Source organism: Salvelinus sp. IW2-2015, linkage group LG14 (assembly GCF_002910315.2).
Source record: "Salvelinus sp. IW2-2015 linkage group LG14, ASM291031v2, whole genome shotgun sequence".
Taxonomy (NCBI): domain Eukaryota; kingdom Metazoa; phylum Chordata; class Actinopteri; order Salmoniformes; family Salmonidae; genus Salvelinus; species Salvelinus sp. IW2-2015.
The window spans coordinates 22,132,333-22,152,228 of record NC_036854.1 but is presented as its reverse complement, the minus strand read 5'-3'; the positions used below and the strand labels follow the sequence as shown (position 1 = coordinate 22,152,228).

At 44.1% G+C, this 19,896-nt stretch overlaps 1 protein-coding gene across 5 annotated transcripts in view; it reads left to right on the top strand.

Moving 5' to 3' along the window:
• The window catches only part of LOC111972700 (SAM and SH3 domain-containing protein 1), a 357,764-nt gene that overhangs the window by 276,759 nt on the left and 61,109 nt on the right, over nt 1-19,896 (top strand). For all 5 annotated transcript variants that reach the window (XM_023999743.2, XM_023999742.2, XM_023999746.2 and 2 more), the window contains exons 3-4: nt 18,972-19,022; nt 19,240-19,289. In XM_023999743.2, the coding sequence (XP_023855511.1) occupies nt 18,972-19,022; nt 19,240-19,289 (101 nt within the window). The remainder of the gene's footprint in view (nt 1-18,971; nt 19,023-19,239; nt 19,290-19,896) is intronic.

Genomic DNA, 19,896 nt, shown 5'->3' with positions numbered 1-19,896 from the left:
CGTGCGTGTGTCTGTATGTGTGTGTGTGTGCATACTGTATACACTGAGTATACCAAACTTTAAGGACACCTACTCTTTCCATGACATAGATTGACCAGGTGAATTCAGGTGAAAGTTATGATGACTTATTGATGTCACTTATTAAATCCACTTCAATCAGTGTAGATGAAGGGGAGGAGACGGGTTAAAGAAGGATTTTTAAGCCTTGAGACATTTGAGACATGGATTGTGTATGTGCCATTCAGAGGGTGAATGGGCAAGACAAAAGATTGAAGTGCCTTTGAACGGGGTATGGTAGTAGGTGCCAGGCGCACCGGTTTGTGACAAGAACTGCAACGCTGCTGGGTTTTTCACGCTCAAAAGTTTCCCTTGTGTATCAAGAATGGTCCACCACCCAAAGGATATCCAGCCAACTTGACACAACGGTGGGAATCATTGGAGTCAACATGGGCCAGCATCCCTGTGGAACGCTTTTGACACCTTGTAGCGTCCATGCCCTTACGAATTGAGGCTGTTCTGAGAGCAAAAGAGGGGGGTGCAACTCAATATTAGGAAGGTGCTCCTAATGTTTTGTGCACTCAGTGTATATGTGTTTGTGCATGTGTGTGTGTTTACGAGTGTGTGAGAGGATGAGTGAAGTGGGCTTCCTCTCTGTACGTATTGGGAAGGTTGGAAATGTTCCATCCTGGAGAGATAAAACAGGGGAAGAGGAAGCCTGGATTTACTGCCTGTCTGTCCTGCCTGGAGGAGAGAAGAGCTGGCTGGGTTGGGACAGGACGGGGGCCTGGGGAGTTGGGGTGGGAGGGCTACAGAGCATCTTTAACAGAGCTAGAGGAGGAGGAGGAGGAGGAGCACCTAAAAGCCTGCAGCTGTCTGTCCCTCCTGCACAACTTGGCAAGAGAGAGGAAAGGAAAGAGGAGGAACAGAGAGAATGGAGGGAGGAGATATCAAATCAAATCCAATTTTATTTGTCACATACACATGGTTAGCAGATGTTAATGCGAGTGTAGCGAAATGCTTGTGCTTCTAGTTCCGACAATGCAGTAATAACCAACGAGTAATCTAACCTAACAATTTCACAACAGCTACCTTATACACACAAGTGTAAAGGGATGAAAAATATGTATATAAAGATATATGAATGAATGATGGTACAGAACGGCATAGGCAAGATGCAGTAGATGGTATCGAGTACAGTATATACATATGAGATGTGTAATGTAGGGTATGTAAATATTATATTAAGTGGCATTGTTTAAAGTGGCTAGTGATACATGTATTACATAAAGATGGCAAGATGCAGTAGGTGGTATAGAGTACAAGATATCACATGAGATGCGTAATGTAGGGTATGTAAATCATTATATTAAGTGGCATTGTTTAAAGTGGCTAGTGATACATGTATTACATAAAGATGCAAGATGCAGTAGGTGGTATAGAGTACAGTATATACACATGAGAATGCGTAATGTAGGGTATGTAAACATTATATTAAGTGGCATTGTTTAAAGTGGCTAGTGATACATGTATTACATAAAGATGGCAAGATGCAGTAGGTGGTATAGAGTACAGTATATACAATGAGATGCTAATGTAGGTATGTAAACATTATATTAAGTGGCATTGTTTAAAGTGCCTAAATTACATTTAGATGGCAAGATGCAGTAGGTGGTATAGAGTACAGTATATACAATGAGATGCGTAATGTAGGGTATGTAAACATTATATTAAGTGGCATTGTTTAAAGTGGCTAGTGATACATTTTTACATATATGGCAGCAGCCACTCAATGTTAGTGATGGCTGTTTAACAGTCTGATGGCCTTGAGATAGAAGCTGTTTTTCAGTCTCTCGGTCCCTGCTTTGATGCACTTGTACTGACCTCGCCTTCTGGATGATAGCGGGGTGAACAGGCAGTGACTCGGGTGGTTGTTGTCCTTGATGATCTTTATGGCCTTCCTGTGACATCGGGTGGTGTAGGTGTCCTGGAGAGCAGGTAGTTTACATCTTTCCCAGTACTGAAACAGAAGCACATAGCAGACATTGTCCAGTCAGTATTTAGGGTTTTCAGGAGAGTGTTCTTGCCAACTGCCGTTACTCCACTCTCCCTTTGGCTGGTGTTATGCGTCTGGACTGGACACCTTCTCAGACAGTCTCAAAACTGGAACAAGGGAGGGAGAAGGCGCAGAGAGAGAGAGAGCAGGTATATCTCACTGGTCATCCCCAAAGCCAACACCTTCTTTGGCCGCCTTTCCTTCCAGTTCTCTGCTGCCAATGACTGGAACGAATAGCAAAAATTGCTGAAGTTGGAGACTTATATCTCCCTCACTAACTTTAAACATCAGATATCTGAGCAGCTAACCGATCGCTGCAGCTGTACATAGCCCATCTGTAAATAGCCCATCCAATCTACCTACCTCATCCCCATATTGTTTTATTTACTTTTTTGCTCTTTTGCACACCAGTATTTCTACTTGCACATCATCATCTGCACATCTATCACTCCAGTGTTAATTTGCTAAATTGTAATTACTTCGCTACTGTGGCCTATTTATTGCCATTTGCCATTTGCACACACTGTATATAGACTTTTTTCTATTGTGTTATTGACTGTACATTTGTTTATTCCATGTGTAACTCTGTGTTGTTGTTTGTGTTGCACTGCTTTGCTTTATCTTGGCCAGGTCGCAGTTGTAAATGAGAACTTGTTCTCAACTGGCTTACCTGGTTAAATAAAGGTGACATAAAAATGAGAGAGAGCGAGAGAGAGGGAGACTGGCAAATAAATATAGAGAGAAAGAAAGAGAGAGGGAGAATGGGTAGAGAGAAAGAGGGAGATAAGGTAAAGAAAGAGAGCAAGAGAGAGAAGGAGAGAGAGAGGGTGGGGGATTACTCTTGTGCCATATGAAGTGTGTCCAGACAGTGGCTGCCAGCCAGTCCCATCTAGGATCTCTCTGAAGAGCAATAGGAATGAGTTATATAAAGTCGTTATGATAAAATGTAGAGACGGACAGTACAACAACAGTACAATGGGCTGGCATTTAGACGTCCCCGCTGGGACATGCCCTTTCAGGGAGGGGTTGTCTATCACAGGGGACGAGGGTGGTGGCTCTCAGTGGACTTGTCCACCCCGCTCCTTCAAAACCTTCTCCTCTTCTCCATTCTCTCATCACCAGGCCTCTCCTCTGTACTGGCCCCATGGTAATCTGTCCTCTTTCCCTTTTGCTGTTCTGATGTGGCTTCCCCTCCCTTCTTCACACTCCTGCTGCAACACACAACGAGCCCTCCCTGTCTGGTCTGGACCAGCCTTTAGTCACTCCCCAGTCACCTCAGGCCAACTCTGACCCTGAAGCATGTGACCCTGTGTCAAAGGTCACTGCAGCTGTTAACTTACCTGAACCTTACACTTTGGCTAGAAGAAGCAAACTTGACAGTGGACATTGGAAGACTGTTCCTCTGTAGTGAGAAAGGCCATAGGGGAATGTTCTTCAATTCTGTTCCCGGAGACCCACAAGGTCTGCATGCTTTTGTTCCAGTCAGGTACCAGCACACCTGACCAGATTCAACTAATTAAGGTCCTTAATTTACTGTGGGTCTTCAGGACCAGGGTTGAGTACCACTTCCCACGGGTCGTCTGGGAGGTTTGTCTCTTAGTCTTTGTACCATGGCAGGGTGTAGTGTTCTACATACGACTGACTGATACCACAGAGCTGAAGTTGCCCCTTGAAAAACACTTTGGAATCCCTTTACAGCTGTGGTCAAGTATTTGTCGACAATGCAAAACCATAGCAGCTTCATATTAGCCTCATAACGAGGTCACAAATCCAAGTATCACATACTTGATAAAGATCCAATTTGCTTTCTTGTTTTCTCTCTCACTTCTCCTCCAGACATCTTGCAACACATCAAACTTTTCGGGGGAAAATGTGTTGCACAAACCAAACAAAACCCCTTGTTAATTTGATTTGTGAAACGCTTCCCCCAACCTCAGAGGCCTGTCCCGACTGTTGTCTTGGTTGTGTTTTAGAAGTGGGGTTCTTGGGCTTCCGAGTGTCGCAGTGGTCTAAGGCACTGCATCTCAGTACAAGAGGTGCCACTACAGCACCACTACAGTCCCTGGTTTGAATCCAGGCTGTATCACATCCGGCCGTGACTGGGAGTACCATAGGGCGGCGTACAATTGGCCCAGCGCTGTCCGCGTTTGGCCGGGGTAGGCCGTCATTGTAAATAAGAATCTGTTCTTAACTGACTTGCCTAGTTAAATAAAGGTTACTTTTTTTTTTTTAACAGCCCCATAGCTGTTGATGGAGGCTCTCTGTCTCTGTAATGACTATCAGCGTACCCTCTTCCTGTCTGACCTGTTACTTTTATGAGCAGCCAGAACACAAAGTGTTAGGCAAACATCCCTCTAGGAGAATGAAGGCTATGGATTAACTCCATCACGCACAGTCGCCAAGCTGCCTTATAGTCCCACTGACTGTGCTACTTTCTCTTCAGGCTTGATTAAGCTTGATTGGTTTGGTCGAGAACAGTTAAACCCCACTGGTGATTCTAACAGGTACCATTCTAACAAGAGCATTAAACAGATTATAAGCAAACCATTATATAGAATGAAGACTATTTGTGTCCCAGTCTCACTCGTCTCTCTACAGCCCAGTCTAAGTACATCAACCCTAGCCATGTAATCGGTGCTGGATGGCTACAGCAGTACGTTGGTCTGTCTTTCTGTCTCTCTGTGATCAGAGAGACACTGAGGGCAGGGCAAGACTGGGCAGGTAGATACTGGAGATACAGAAACCCTGTAGGGGCAGACTGGACTGGCAGGTGCCACCTCACTGGAGACAGTTGTATCTCTCTGATTGAATCAGATATGGAAGACAATAATAAGCACAAAAAGCATGTGGTATTTCATCATAACAAACTCTCTAACTCTAACCATTTGTCAAGGTTGACTAAATGTCCCTAGGTTAGTGGTTAGTGAAATGCAAAGCCTTCTCTCCTGCACCAACATCCAGGATCCCAGGTAAGACATTCAGTAAACACTGAAACACCGGAGAACCCCAGTCAGTGACATGTCAGGTGTTGTTGTGAGAGAATCTTTACAGGTGTATGATCTTAATTTGAGCCAGTTTGCTACAGCAGGAAAATAGTCCTGCAACAACAGGAAATGTGAATGATTTATGTGGATTATAATTTATGGACATTTTTGTAGGGGTTGATACATTTTTCATCTTAAATTTCAAAGTGAAAATTACAATCGTTAGAAGCCTTTTAAAAACTCAAATACACTACAAGCTTGCATTTCCTGGAACATTCTCAGCATCAAACGAGTGATCCAATTAAGATCCGACATCTGTAGCGCCTCATGTTATCTATAATGGTTTCTAATGTAGAGATGCGTGTGAGCCTCAGTTGGTTCAGGACTCAAGCTCAGGCATGTCTGTTGTGCTGCTCTGTGAGGTAAGCTGATGCCTGTAATTATGGGCTAATACCTAGTTGAAGAGAATTCACCTCATTACTTTGATATGGGGTCAGTTCAACAAAGTTAGACATGCTACAGTAGGAGACAAGCTGACTCTGGGTTTGCTCCAACTATTCCACTTCCTAAATGTTATTTATTACTTAGCCTATTATCTTTCAGGCACAATAAGCTCCCAACAGGAAAGTAAACACGTTGATGTTTTGTACGTGTGTTAAAGGCCAGAATGCCCAGGTAGTGTTACTGCCAACGAAAGTGGTTTGCACTTGGCAGTGTAGCTATCAGCAGAGGTTTGTCTGTAGATGTTTGGTGTTACTGTGTTTTTAGACCCTTAGCTGCTCTGCTAGTGAACTATTTATAGATTGATGAAGTGTGTATTTAACTGTATTAGTCCGTTTTGGATCATACCATAACCATGGCTACATGGTGTTTAACATGATTTTTGAATGATTCATCATAAAAAATCATAACCATGGCTACACACACACACACACACACACACACACACACACACACACACACACACACACACACACACGCACACACACACACACTTGAGCCCTCCCAGAAGGAAAGTAAATAGAGGCGTTAGTCATGATCCAGTCTGTATGTGTGAGGTTGTGGAGTATTTTCCTGTAAATGAACGGTGACACGCTGCAGCTCAGGGGTGATGCAGCAGGCTGCGGTTCAACATGCCCGCCATGGACCTGGATTTCCCGTTTCTTTGTGTGTTTTTGCAATGTCTGCGATTAAGTGTGTGTGTCCATGACCACACATGCATGTGCTTGTCAGTGATGTCTTCAGGATCAGCTGGTTCAGCGGGCTTGTCTCTCCACAGTCTTGTTTATCCACTAACTGTCTCTCTTGGCTGGGACTGGGCTGGTGCCAGGCTCCCCAGCTGGCCTCGGTGCTCCCACGTCTTCCTCCAGGTGTGGACATACAGCCACCTCTCTCACCCTCAGCCCTGCCCCGGGCCATCTGGTCTGGTTTGGGCCACCTGGTCTGATCTGGTTTGGGCCACCTGGTCTGACCTGGTTTGGGCCACCTGGTCTGACCTGGTCTGGGCCACCTGGTCTGACCTGGTCTGACTTGGTTTGGGCCAGCCTGGTCTGACCTGCGTCTGGGCCACCTGGTCTGACCTGCGTCTGAACTTGTTTTGGGCCACCTGGTCTGACCTGGTCTGGGCCACCTGGTCTGACCTGGTCTGCGGCCACCTGGTCTGACCTGGTCTGACTTTGGTTTGGGCCACCTGGTCTGACCTGGTTTGGGCCACCTGGTCTGACCTGGTTTGGGCCACCTGGTCTGACAACCAACATAGTACGCCTCAGTGTGTTTCCAAAGCAGGCTTACATATGGTCTGCCATGTGCTGGGCTTTTCTTGGTTGGTTTGCATGCTCTGGAGCGTGGGAATATTGTGGATGGAACATAGCTCTTGTGTCTCATTCTCACCACTCCCCACTCCCTCTCCCCTTGTTCTGACTTATTTGGGTCTAAGGTAGCACTGCAGATTTAGTTTTAGTTTCTGTGCCCTATGAAAAGTTGTATTTGTTTTGCGCTGTCTTTGGTGAGAAGTGTGGGCCTGCACTAGTGTTGGTTCCAGGTTTAGTCTGGTCATCTATTCAGGCTCCTGTCTGCAGGGTAGACATTGTGATCCTCATTAGCTACTGTCTCCTCTCATCCTCACTCCAGTAACTTTCCACGCTCTCTTAACTCTCTTCCCCATCTCTCTCTCTCTCTCTCTCTCTCTCTTTATTTATCTCTCTCTCTGTATTCTTCTCTCTCTCTCCCTCCCTCTCTCTCTTTCATTCAATACAGTCACACATAAGAAATCAGGTAAACACCCACACACATCCATTAATCTGGCATTTCTATATACACACAAGCAATCATGCGGTTACACAATCAGATACACACAGTCTCACACACATCTTGAGAGACACACACGCTAGTGTTGTGTGGGTCAGCTGTTTTTTTTCTCTTGAACATTTATTGAACAATTATATTTTTCTTCAAAATTCATTTATTTTTTGGATATTGATGCCTGTTGAACAGTATGTGACAATGCGAGCTCTCTACTGCTCTCTCATCACGTCGGACCACCGTTCACCATTCACCATGCGCGACAAGTAGCCTACAAACATTTCAGTTTTTATAAACTGCATTACTGCCGTTGCATTAAACTTATGAGTACACCATTCGTTTGTGCTATTAGAGGTAACACAAACTCAAGGATTATTTAATTTGTCGCACACGCCACATCCTTTCTCTGAAACATATCGTGTCAGCAGCACTGGCTCTCAATCCCTGCTGAACTCTCAAACAGTTCTTGTTCACTCAAATCTGCAGTGCCTTCAGAAAGTATTCATACCCCTTGACTTATTAAAAATGTTGTGTTACAGCCTGAATTCAAAAGGGATTAAATAGATGTTTTTCTTCCACCCATCGATACACAATACCCCTTAGTGACAAAGTGAAAACACATTTTTAGAAATGTTTGCACATTTATTGAAAATGAAGTACAGAAATACCTAATTGCATAAGTATTCACAGCCCTGAGTCAATACATGTTAGAATCACCTTTGGTAGTGATTACAGCTGTGAGTCATTCTGGGTAAATCTTTAAGAGCTTTTCACACCTTAAATTGTACAACATTTGCACATTATTCTTTTAAAAATTCTTCAAGCTCAGTCAAGTTTGTTGTTGATCAATCCTAGACAGACATTTTCAAGTATTGCCATAGATTTTCAAGACGATTTAAGTTAGAACTGTAACTAGGCCACTCAGGAACATACAATGTCATCTTGGTAAGAAACTCCAGTGTATATCTGGCCTTGTGTTTTAGGTTATTGTTCTGTTGAAAGGTGAATTTGTCTCCCAGTGTCCATTGGAAGGCAGACTGAACCAGGTTTTCCTTGAGGATTAAGCCTATGCTTAGCTCTATTATGTTTATTTTTATCATAAACTCACTAGTCCTTGCAGATGACAAGCATACCCACAACATGATGCAGCCACCACCATGCTTGAAAATTGTGGTACTGAGTGGTACTCAGTGATGTATTGTATTGTATTTGCCCCAAACATAACGCTTTGTATTCAGGACAAAAAGTAAATTTCTTGGCCACATTTTTTGCAGTTTAACTTTTTTGCCTTATTGCAAACAGGACACATGTCTTGTAATATTTTTATTCTGTACAGGCTTCCTTATTTTCACTCTGTCTATTAGGTTAGTATTGTGGAGTAACTACAATGTTGATGATCCATCCTCAGTTTTCTTTCATTTTACCCATCTACCAATAAGTGCCTTTCTTTGTGAGGCATTGGAAAACTCTCCCTGGTCTTTGTTTTTGAATCTGTGTTTGAAATTCACTGCTCAACTGTGGGACCTTACAGATAATTGTATGTGTGGGGTACAGAGATGAGGCATACTTTTTTTTATGATGAATCATTCAAAAATCATGTTAAACACTATTTTTGAGTCCATCTAACTTATTACAGCGCCTTGCAAAAGTATTCACTCCCTTGGCATTTTTCGTATTTTCTTGCATTACAACCCGCAATTTAAATTGATTTTATTTGGATTTCATGTAATGGACAGACACAAAATAGTCCAAATTGGTGAAGTGAAATGAAAAAAACTACTTGTTTAAAAAAAAAAAAAAAAAAATTCAAACTGAAAAGTGGTGGGTGCATATGTATTCACCCCCTTTGCTATGAAGCCCCTAAATAAGATCTGGTGCAACCAATTACCTTCAGAAGTCACATAATTAGTTAAATAAAGTACACCTGTGTGCAATCTAAGTGTCACATGATCTCAGTTTATACACACCTGTTCAGAAAGGCCCCAGAGTCTGCAACACCACTAAGCAAGGGGCACCACCAAGCAAGCGGCACCATGAAGACCAAGGAGCTCTCCATACAGGTCAGGGACAACGTTGTGGAGAAGTAAAGATCAGGGTTGGGTTATAAAAAAAGATCAGAAACTTTGAACATCCCACGGAGCACCATTAAATCCATGATACATTTTTTTAAAGAATATGGCACCACAACAAACCTGCCAAGAGAGGACCACCCACCAAACTCACGGACCAGGCAAGGAGGGCATTAATCAGAGAGGCAACAAAGAGACCAAAGATAACCCTGAAGGAGCTGCAAAGCTCCACAGCGGAGATTGGAGTATCTGTCCATAGGACCACTTTAAGCCGTACACTCCACAGAGCTGGGCTTGCGGAAGAGTGGCGTGCAAAAAGCCATTGCTTAAAGTAAAAAATAAGAGGCATATGGGCATATGGGAGACTCCCCAAACATATGGAAGAATGTACTCTGGTTAGATGAGACAAAAATTTAGCTTTTTGGCCATCAAGGAAAACGCTATGTCTGGCGTAAACCCAACACCCCGAGAACAACATCCCATGGGGATGTTTTTCATCGGCAGGGACTGGGGAACTGGTCAGAATTGAAGGAATGATGGATGGCGCTAAATACAGGGAAATTCTTGAGGGAAACCTGTTTCAGTCTTCCAGAGATTTGAGACTGGGATGGAGATTCACCTTCCAGCAAGACAATGACCCTAAGCATACTGCTAAAGCAACACTCGAGTGGTTTAAGGGGAAACATTTAAATGTCTTGGAATGGCCTAGTCAAATCCCAGACCTCAATCCAATTGAGAATCTGTAGTATGACTTAAAGATTGCAGTACACCAGGAGCTGGAGCAGTTTTGCCCTGAAGAAGCTTATCGAGACATACCCCAAGAGAGTATGTTTCCCTTCGAAATTCAACATATTATGGATGTCTGTTTTTGATGCATTAATTCCGCGTGGTTAATGTTCGGGCTATGATTTGAAGAAGGCTTAAAACAAAATAATTTAAAATGACACACTATTAGCATCAAGTATCATTAAGTATTCTCACGGCTTGCTAGACTATCGTGAACGGCGGTGGCTCAGTGGTCTAAGCAGCACACTCTAATTCTGAGCATCGTGAGTTTGCGCCCAGTGCTGGGCAGTCTTTTTCTTGTTTTTTTGTGAGCACCGAGGAAGGCATATATCGTCGTTCTCAGGGCCTTTTCAAATGTCTGAAATCTAAGTCTAATTCTAGTGATCAGGCTGCGTATTTGATATGTACAAGGCAAGAGGAACGTTTGTTGACTTGTGTGCCTTTTCCAAGAGTTAGCTTTGCATTTCTGGAGCATCGGGAATTCACATCACGGCTTGGTGATGAAAGTGAGAGGGGATGTGCGTTTGTTTGCTCGTTTTTGATTGAGTCCTCCCCCTCTTTCCCTCCTTTCTCTCCCTTCTTCTCTCCCTCCTTAACTCGCTCTCCCTTTCCCTGTATGTGTCTGCATCTTGGAGGAGTAGGAGGGGGAGGAACAGAGGGTTGCTTTGTGCTCCTGTCTCTGTGGGGCTCTATCTGTGTTTTGGAGCAGAGCTAGAAGCGGAGGCTGTGCGTGTGTGCGTGCGTGTGTGCGTGCGTGCGGTGGCGTGGCGTGCAGGTAAGTGCTGAGATGAAGATAAGCTATACGAATGCTGCCGAAACAGGTATATCACAGACAACCTCTGTCACAGTGGAGTTGGCATCATAGACAACAGGCATATCACCAGACACCCTCTGTCACAGTGGAGTTGGCATCATAGACAACAGGCATATCACCCGACACCTCCGTCACAGTGGAGTTGGCATCATAGACACAGGCATATCACCAGACACCTCTGTCACAGTGGAGTTGGCATCATAGACAACAGGCATATCACCCGACACCTCCGTCACAGTGGAGTGGGCATCATAGACAACAGGCATATCACCAGACCTCCGTCACAGTTGAGTGGCATCATAGCCAATCAGATTGCAAAAAATCTTCAAATCAAGTATGTCTGTACCTGTGTCTGTAACTACATACTGGGTTTTGCTTGCTAAAGGATAGACGTTGGTCCAGCCTCACAGATATGTTCCTCTCTATTCAAAGCCACTTGTCTCAAACAGCTCAGTCACTGTATGTATAGGATTGTGTAGTGCCACAGGAACAAAAGGCTTACAGGTCCCTCTAACTCAGTGTAAATAGAGTTTTATGTACTTGGCTTGGCGCTCCCTGACTTATGGGATCCCTCTATTCCCTTGGATGACATTTGTTCACTCTGTTCAACAGCTCTTCCCAACTTCTTGATTTACAGAGGGAAACTTCCGGACCACTACCATAACACGGGTTTCCTGAGCACTCTACCAGACTGAGCGATAGACAGGCTAGGGGCAGACACGACAGGCTAGGGGACAGACAGACAGGCATACAAGGAGGGGACAGGCAGCCTAGGGGGCAGACAGACCAGGCTATGGGACGACAGACAGCGAGACAGACAGACAGACAGACAGACAGACAGACAGACAGACAGACAGACAGACAGACAGACAGACAGACAGACAGACAGACAGACAGACAGACAGACAGATGCTATAGAGCTGCAGTAGCAGACCCGAGGAGAGGAGGGATGGACAGCTCTGCAGACAGACAGGGCAGCTCACAGTCATAGAGTATGTTCTGGTTCTGTGTTATGACAGTAATTTCTGTTCTGGTGCTACAAGTAGTGTTGATTATGGCTCAGCCATGTCCAGTTATTATCTGGTCAATGGTGCCATAATCAATCTCAGATGGAAAGACAAGTAAGGCTAGAGGACAGACAGGAAGGCATGCTAAGGGTCATGCAGGGAAACTGTGTGCTAGAAGAAAGCCTGGCTGGCTGGCCCCTGTTGAGATAACCATAGTGATATACACTAAGTGTAGGGTCCACAGGCTAAGCTATTTGCTTTCATAGCACTTCAGCTGTACTTACACTTCCCTCAGGCTAGGAGGGTTTATATCACCTCTGAGTAACTCTCATTAATACACGCACACGTTATATGTCTTTGGGAAATTGAAAGGAAAAGGACCCATCATCTCTCCATTCAGTAGAGGAAAAGGAAACAGTCAGTTCTCCTGATGTCATATCCTCTATGAAGACATCTGGGAAATGATCATGTACTGATCTAGGAACAGTTTCCCTCAGCCCCTGTCCTGTTCATCTGGGTGTGTTGTTATGACTGATCAGGAAGAGGTTAAGCTCAGGGCAGACTCCTCCTTTATTTCCTGTATCCTCCTCCCTGGAGGAAGTGTGAGTCTTACTTCCTGTCCTCTCGTTATATAGCTATCTCTCATTGGTGGAAAGGACGAATCCGCCCTGAGCTTAACCTCTGATTGGCTGCCACTGTACATTTCACATTTCACATATTCCACAGCACAGTACTCACTACTCACTGTCGATCGTCTGTCCTTTAGTCATTACATGAAACACTAACCCTTCTGGTATTCACAAAAAACTCAAACAAATATGCATCCAATACGCACCCAGTAAGAGTAATCACGGCTCTGGACGACACTGAAGGCAGAACTCCACAGTGTCAAGCCCTATTAGAGTCATATGGAGAGGAGTGGGATTGAGTCATCGGCTCAATCATTGGGCGCACATTGTCGACTAGCATCCCAGCGCTAACAGTTAATGGTGATGGTTTTACCTTCAGGAAAATCCATTGGGGAATTTGAAAGAAGAGACTAAAAGAAATTATCAGATTATCCGAAATTATCAGACCACCACCAGAAGTTCCATCAAGGAAGTCCTCCTGCCTCCTGAGTGGCACAGCGGCCTAAGGGACTACATCGCAGTGCTTGAGGTGTCACTACAGCCTCGGGTTCGATCCCAGGCTGTGTTGCAGCCAGCTGGGACCGGGAGACCCATGAGACGGTGCACAAGTGGCCCAGTGTTGTCCGGGTCAGGGGAGGATTTGGTTGGTCGGGTTTTCCTTGTCCCATCGTGCTCTAGCAACTCCTTGTGGCGGGCCGGGCGCCTGCAAGCTGACTTTGGTAGCCAGTTGTACGGTGATTCCTCCGACACATTGGTGTGGCTGGCTTCTGGGTTAAACAAGCGGTGTGTCAAGAAGTAGTGCGGCTTGGCAGGGTCGTATTTCGAAGGACGCATGGCTCTCGACCTTCGCCTCTCCCAAGTCCGTACGGGAGTTGCAGCGATGGGACAAGACTGTAAATACCAATTAGATATTGTCACGCTGGTATAAAGGATTTGGAGACAGGTGCAGGAATAAATAATAGGGGTTTTTAATACGGCCAAAACAAACACGTTGTGGCAGACAAGAGGGTTGGGTCAAAACGTTTACACAGATCAGACACGGACAGAGTAGGATTAGCTCAGGTTCAAAGGTGTTCATTAAAATAATAGTCCAAAAGAAAAGAATACGTCTCCCCCAAGAGACCCTCTCCGGGATACCGTCTTCTGGGCTCCGGGTCTTGCTGTGTCCTGTGGGGATCAAAAACTGAACTCCCTCCTGTTACCTCTGGTACCGTCCCCAACTATACGGGAGTCCTTTCCTCCCCCAGTCTCTCTCCTGTGTGCTGCCCTTCTGGCAGCTTTATGGGACTTGTACAGTTGGTGAGCAATCAGCCCTTGATTACTCACCAATCCCCAATCAGCTCCAATTAGTCCTGGCCGGAGAGCCTGTCGAGACCTGGCACGTCCAGCAGATGGAGTCATCGCCTCGTGATGTATACTCCGTCTGACACCAGGCCTCGACTAGTCTCCCCCTGGTGGCTGACCTGCTGTACGCCACAGCATATACAAAACACTTTGATGTACCCAAACAAAAGAGCGAGGGTAAACCTCGTAGAATGACACGGGACGAGACCCGTAATACGCGATGAACAAACCACGCAGCACAGGCTGAGACAACGCATAGGTACTCACACGACCAACGGACATGGGAACAATAACTGACAAGGACAATGGGGAACAGAGGGCACATATATATCATACTAATCAGGGGAAATGGGAACCAGGTGTGCGTAATCAGACAAGACAGTCCGGGGTTGAAGATAATGAATCCAGTTCAGTGAAGCCTAGATGGCCGGTGACGTCGACCTCCGGAACTGGTGAACAGAATGAGCAGCAGTACAGGGGGGAATCCGTGACAGATATCACGAAATTGGGGAGAAAAAGGGGTAAAAGTACAACAACAACAAATGTATAATAATAAAAAATAAGGAAGTCCACCTGACCAAAGTACAGTGATACAAAGAATCAGAACAGGAACCTGGTGGACGAGGGCTCTCTCTCTTGCTCTTTCTCTCCTTCCTTGTGTATGGGGGTTTCTCTTAAGAGGATTATTCTTATTTATTTTTCCTCCCTTTCCAGGGGAGTTCATTAAGAAAAGCACAGTACACTGACTCTGTAATAAGCAGGAAAAGTACCTTCATAGAAACCACTACAGGAAAATTACCTAGTTTAAAGAGTTTAATTAGAGATACAAGGAATAGTGGCTTGTTTTTTTTAACCCTTTTTCTCCCCAATTTTGTGATATCCAATTGGCAGTTAGTCTTGTCCCATCGCTGCACCTCCCATACGGACTCAGGAGAGGCGAGGGTCAAGAGCCATACGTCCTCCAAAACACGACCCTGCCAAACCACACTGCCCGCTTAACCCGGAAACCAGCCGCACCAATGTGACGGAGGAAACACCATACACCTGGCGACCGTGTGGTGTGCATTGTGCCCAGCCTGCCACAGGAGTCGCTAGTGTGCGATGGGACAAGATCCCTGCTGGCCAAACCCTCCCCTAACCCAGACGAGGCTGGGCCAATTGTGCGTGGCCCATGGGTCTCCCGGTCTCGGCCAGCTGCGACAGAGCCTGGACTCAAACTAGGATCTCTAATGGCACAGCTAGCACTGCAATGCAGTGCCTTAGACCACTGCGCCACTCGGGAGGCCCAATAGTGCTCTATTTAAGAAAAAATGTAATCAGTTCCTGATGTCTTGGTTGTACTATTTGTGTATAGGCTAACAGTAGAAACCCCGTCTTGCACAGTGATCTCTCTCTCTATCTCTCTCGCACTCTGGATAGGCCATGACAACAAGAACAGCTGCTTTAGCCATATGCTACTTCACTCTACCTCTCACACACACATCAACACATACACACACACACACACACACACACACACACACACACACACACACACACACACACACACACACGTCAGGCAGAGCAGCTCACCACATGTTATGGGTCCAAAGAGGTGACTGTGACACAGATCTGTCAGGGTTTTTCCACTGTTTTCACTGTAGTTTGGATGGGCCATTGACCCATAATCATTCTTGCATACGCCTCTGAATACGTAATCAAAGCACTTCAAGAGTGTTCATAAACATGAGGTGTTCCCTGAGGGATTTACGTATCATACGAGGGTGGAGTTAGGGTGCTGTTATATGTTGTCATTCTGGTGTTTGTACAGTCAGGTCAGTTATTCAAGTCGTCTATTGTTTATTTGGATAGGTAGGATTCCTGTAGCACCTCACTGAACTCTCTTATCACTGAACTAAGTCTCTTGACTCAGTTAAAACAGGTCTGGCAGGTTTATGGTATGGTCTTTGTTTTCAGCTGCCAGTAATAGCATGTGAATGAATAGACTTGTACATGTACACGCGTGTGGCGATATACATGTAAACTCATTCTGGTGGGAAGCTGCTATAGACCACCAAGTGCTAACAGTCAGTATCTGCATAATATGTGTGAAATGGTTGATAATGTATGTGATAACAACAGAGAGGTATATTTTCTGGGTGATTTAAATATTGACTGGCTTTCATCAAGCTGCCTACTCAATAAAAAGCTTCAAACTGTAACCACTGCCTGCAAACTTGTTCAGGTTATCAGTCAACCTACCATGGTAGTTACAAACAGCACAGGAATGAAATCATCAACATGTATTGATAATATATTTACTGATGCTGCAGAAATGTGTTTGAAAGCAGTATCCAAATCCATCGGATGTAGTGATCATAATATAGTAGCCATATCTAGGAAAACCAAAGTTCCAAAGGCTGGACCTAATATAGTGTATCAGAGGTCATACAATACGTTTGTAGTGAATCTTATGTTGATGATGTACATTTATGAAATTGCGTATTCCAGTTACTAATAAGCATTAAGAAAGTGACTGTAAAAACTGTTAAATCCCCTTGGATTGATGTGGAATTGAAAAAGTGTATGGTTGAGAGGGATGAGGCAAAACGTATGGAAATAAGTCTGACAGCACAACCGATTGGCAAACATACTGAAAATTGAGAAGTCATGTGACTAAACTGTATAAAAAGAAGAAGAAACTACTAAGAAACAAAGATAAATGATATAAAGAATGATAGTAAAAAGCTTTGGAACACTTCAAATTACATTTTGGGCAAAAAGACAAACTCATCTCCATCATTCATTGTATCAGATGGCTCATTCATCAAAAAACCCACTGATATTGCTAACTACTTTAATGATTTTTTCATTGGCAAGATTAGCGAACTTAGGCATGACATGCCAGCAACAATCGCTAACACTACACATCCAAGTATATCTGGACAAATTATGAAAGACAAGCCTTGTCATTTTTTATTCTGTAAAGTATGTTTGGAAGAGGTGAAAAGATGATTGTTGTCTATCAACAATGACAAGCCACCGGGGTCTGACTACTTGGATGGAAAATTACTGAGGAAAATAGCAGACGATATTGCCACTCCTATTTGCCATATCTTCAATTTAAGCCTACTAGGAATTATGCGCCCTCAGGTCTGGAGGGAAGCAAAAGTCATTCAGCTACCTAAGAATAGTAAAGCCCCCTTTGCTGGATCAAATAGCCAACCAATCAGCCTGTTACCAACCCTTAGTAAACTTTTTGAAAAATAGTGTTTGACTAGATACAATGCTATTTTACAGCAAACTAATTGACAACAGACTTTCAGCATGATTATAGTGAAGGACATTCAACAAGCACAGCACTTACACAAATGACTGATGATTGGCTGAGAGAAGTTGATGATAAAAATATTGTGGGGGCTGTCTTGTTAGACTTCAGTGTGGCTTTTGACATTTTTGATCATAATCTGCTGCTTGAAAAACGTATGCGTTATGGCTTTACACCCCACGCTATATTGTGGATAAAGAGTTACCTGTCTAACAGAACGCAGAGGGTGTTTTTTAATGGAAGCCTCTCCAACATAATCCAGGTAGAATCAGGAATTCCCCAGGGCAGCTGTCTAGGCCCCTTACTTTTTTCAATCTTTACTAATGACATGCCAGTGGCTTTGAGTAAAGCCTGTGTGTCTATGTATGCGAATGACTCAACACTATACACGTCAGCTACTACAGTGACTGAAATGACTGCAACACTTAACAAAGAACTGCAGTTAGTTTCAGAATGGGTGGCAAGGAATAAGTTAATCTTAAATATTTCAAAAACTAAAAGCATTATATTTGGGACAAATCATTCACTAAACTCTAAACCTCAACTAAATCTTGTAATGAATAATGTGGAAATTGAGCAAGTTGAGGTGACTAAACTGCTTGGAGTATCCCTGGATTGTAAACTGTCATGGTCAAAACATGTTGATACAACGGTAGCTAAGATGGGGAAAAGTCTGTCCATAATAAAGCGATGCTCTCCCTCCTTAATAACACCATCAACATGGCAGGTCCTACAGGCCCTAGTTTTGTCGCACCTGGACTGCTGTTCAGTCGTGTGGTCAGGTGCCACAAGGAAGGACTTAGGAAAATGACAATTGGCTCAGAACAGGGCAGCACGGCTGGCCCTTAACTGTACACAGGGAGCTAACATTAATGATATGCATGTCAATCTCTCATTGCTCAAATTGGAGGAGAGATTGACTTCATCACTACTTGTTTTTGTAAGAAGTGTTGACATGCTGAATGTACTGAGCTGTCTGTTTAAACTACTAGCACACAGCTCAGACACCCATGCATACCCCACAAGACATGCCACCAGAGGTCTCTTCACAGTCCCTAAGTCCAGAACAGACTATAGGAGGTGCACAGTACTACATAGATCCATGACTACATGGAACTCTATTCCACATCAGGTAACTGATGCAATCAGTAGAATCAGATAAAAAACAACAGATAAAAAGCCACACACACAGGTTCAAACACACGTATACACACACAAACACTAGCACTCTACACACACGTACATAGAAATAACGTTGTATGGTGGTATTATACATGTTGTATTGTAGATATGTAGTTGTGTAATAATGTTATATGATGTACTGTTTTCTCTTTTGTGTTATGTGTAATGTAAGTGCCTTTAATCTGTTTGGACCCCAGGAAGAGTAGCTGCTGCCTAATACATAGAAATGCAAACACTGCTCTGTTCTCTCCTTTCTTCTCACTGTTATCTTTTTTCTTATGTTCAATGTCACAGTCAATGTATGTGATTGTTGATACACCCTCCTTGATTTGATCCGTCATTCTCTTTTCTCTACCTGAGCAACTCATGTTCATATGGTTTCATACTTTACACCGCCCCTCCCTTCACTGGCCAATAATGATAACCTTGCTCTAACTCCGATCTCTCTCTCTCTCTCTCTCTTTCCCTCTCTTTATTTCTCTTCCTCTCTCACAGGAGAAAGTTGACACAAGCCCCACCTCTCTGCAGCTTCGCTCGGAGATTCAGGTAAGCTAAAACTCCCCTTGCATTGGTCATACAACATTTATACTTGGTTACATTTACGTATCATTACATCAGCATCAGAGTTACATTAATTTGGACATCCATTTTTTTTACATCAATGTTATTTGAGCTATTAGACGTTGAGTAACACAACCTGAATGCTATACCAATGTTACATGGCTGAATACCAGGCTAAACGCAGTACCTCTTCTGTCCACAGGAGTCCCTTGGTTTCAGCAGTGAGGTGTCCACTCCAGAGACCGAGAGAAAGTAAGACTATAGTTCAACCCCACTTCTCTCTACATGTGTGACGAATGTGCAGTGCAGTGAATCTGGGTTATATCATCAACATCAATTGGAAGTGTGTTTTTTGCATGTCCCAGAGACACCTCGAAGAGCGGGGTCATGGCCAGGGTCTGCCATTATCAACGGCAACCCTGGAGCAATTAGGGTTAAATGCCTTGCTCAAGGGCACATCAACAGATGTTTCACCTTGTTGGCTCAGGATTCAAAGACCTTTCGGTTACTGACCCAACACTAACCACTATGCTACCTTCCACCCTGAGACTCCAGCCTGAGAGGCTTGTAGAAAGTCTCAACATCAGCTGCTACAGAATTACTCTGTCATAGATACATTATCAGTGTGTCCTCGAATCCAGTCTGGTGTCAAACTTTAACCAAAACATTCAACACGGGCAGACATTTGATACTGGCGGTTAAACAGGTCAAAGGTAACAACATCAGTACTTAGTCACAACAGATCATTAATTATACACTGCAGTGGCAGTCGGTGATGTTTAAGATGAGGGAGGACGATTATTTTTTTATGACCATGGCCTTATTTCTATTACAGAATATTGGATGACTGTCATTCATA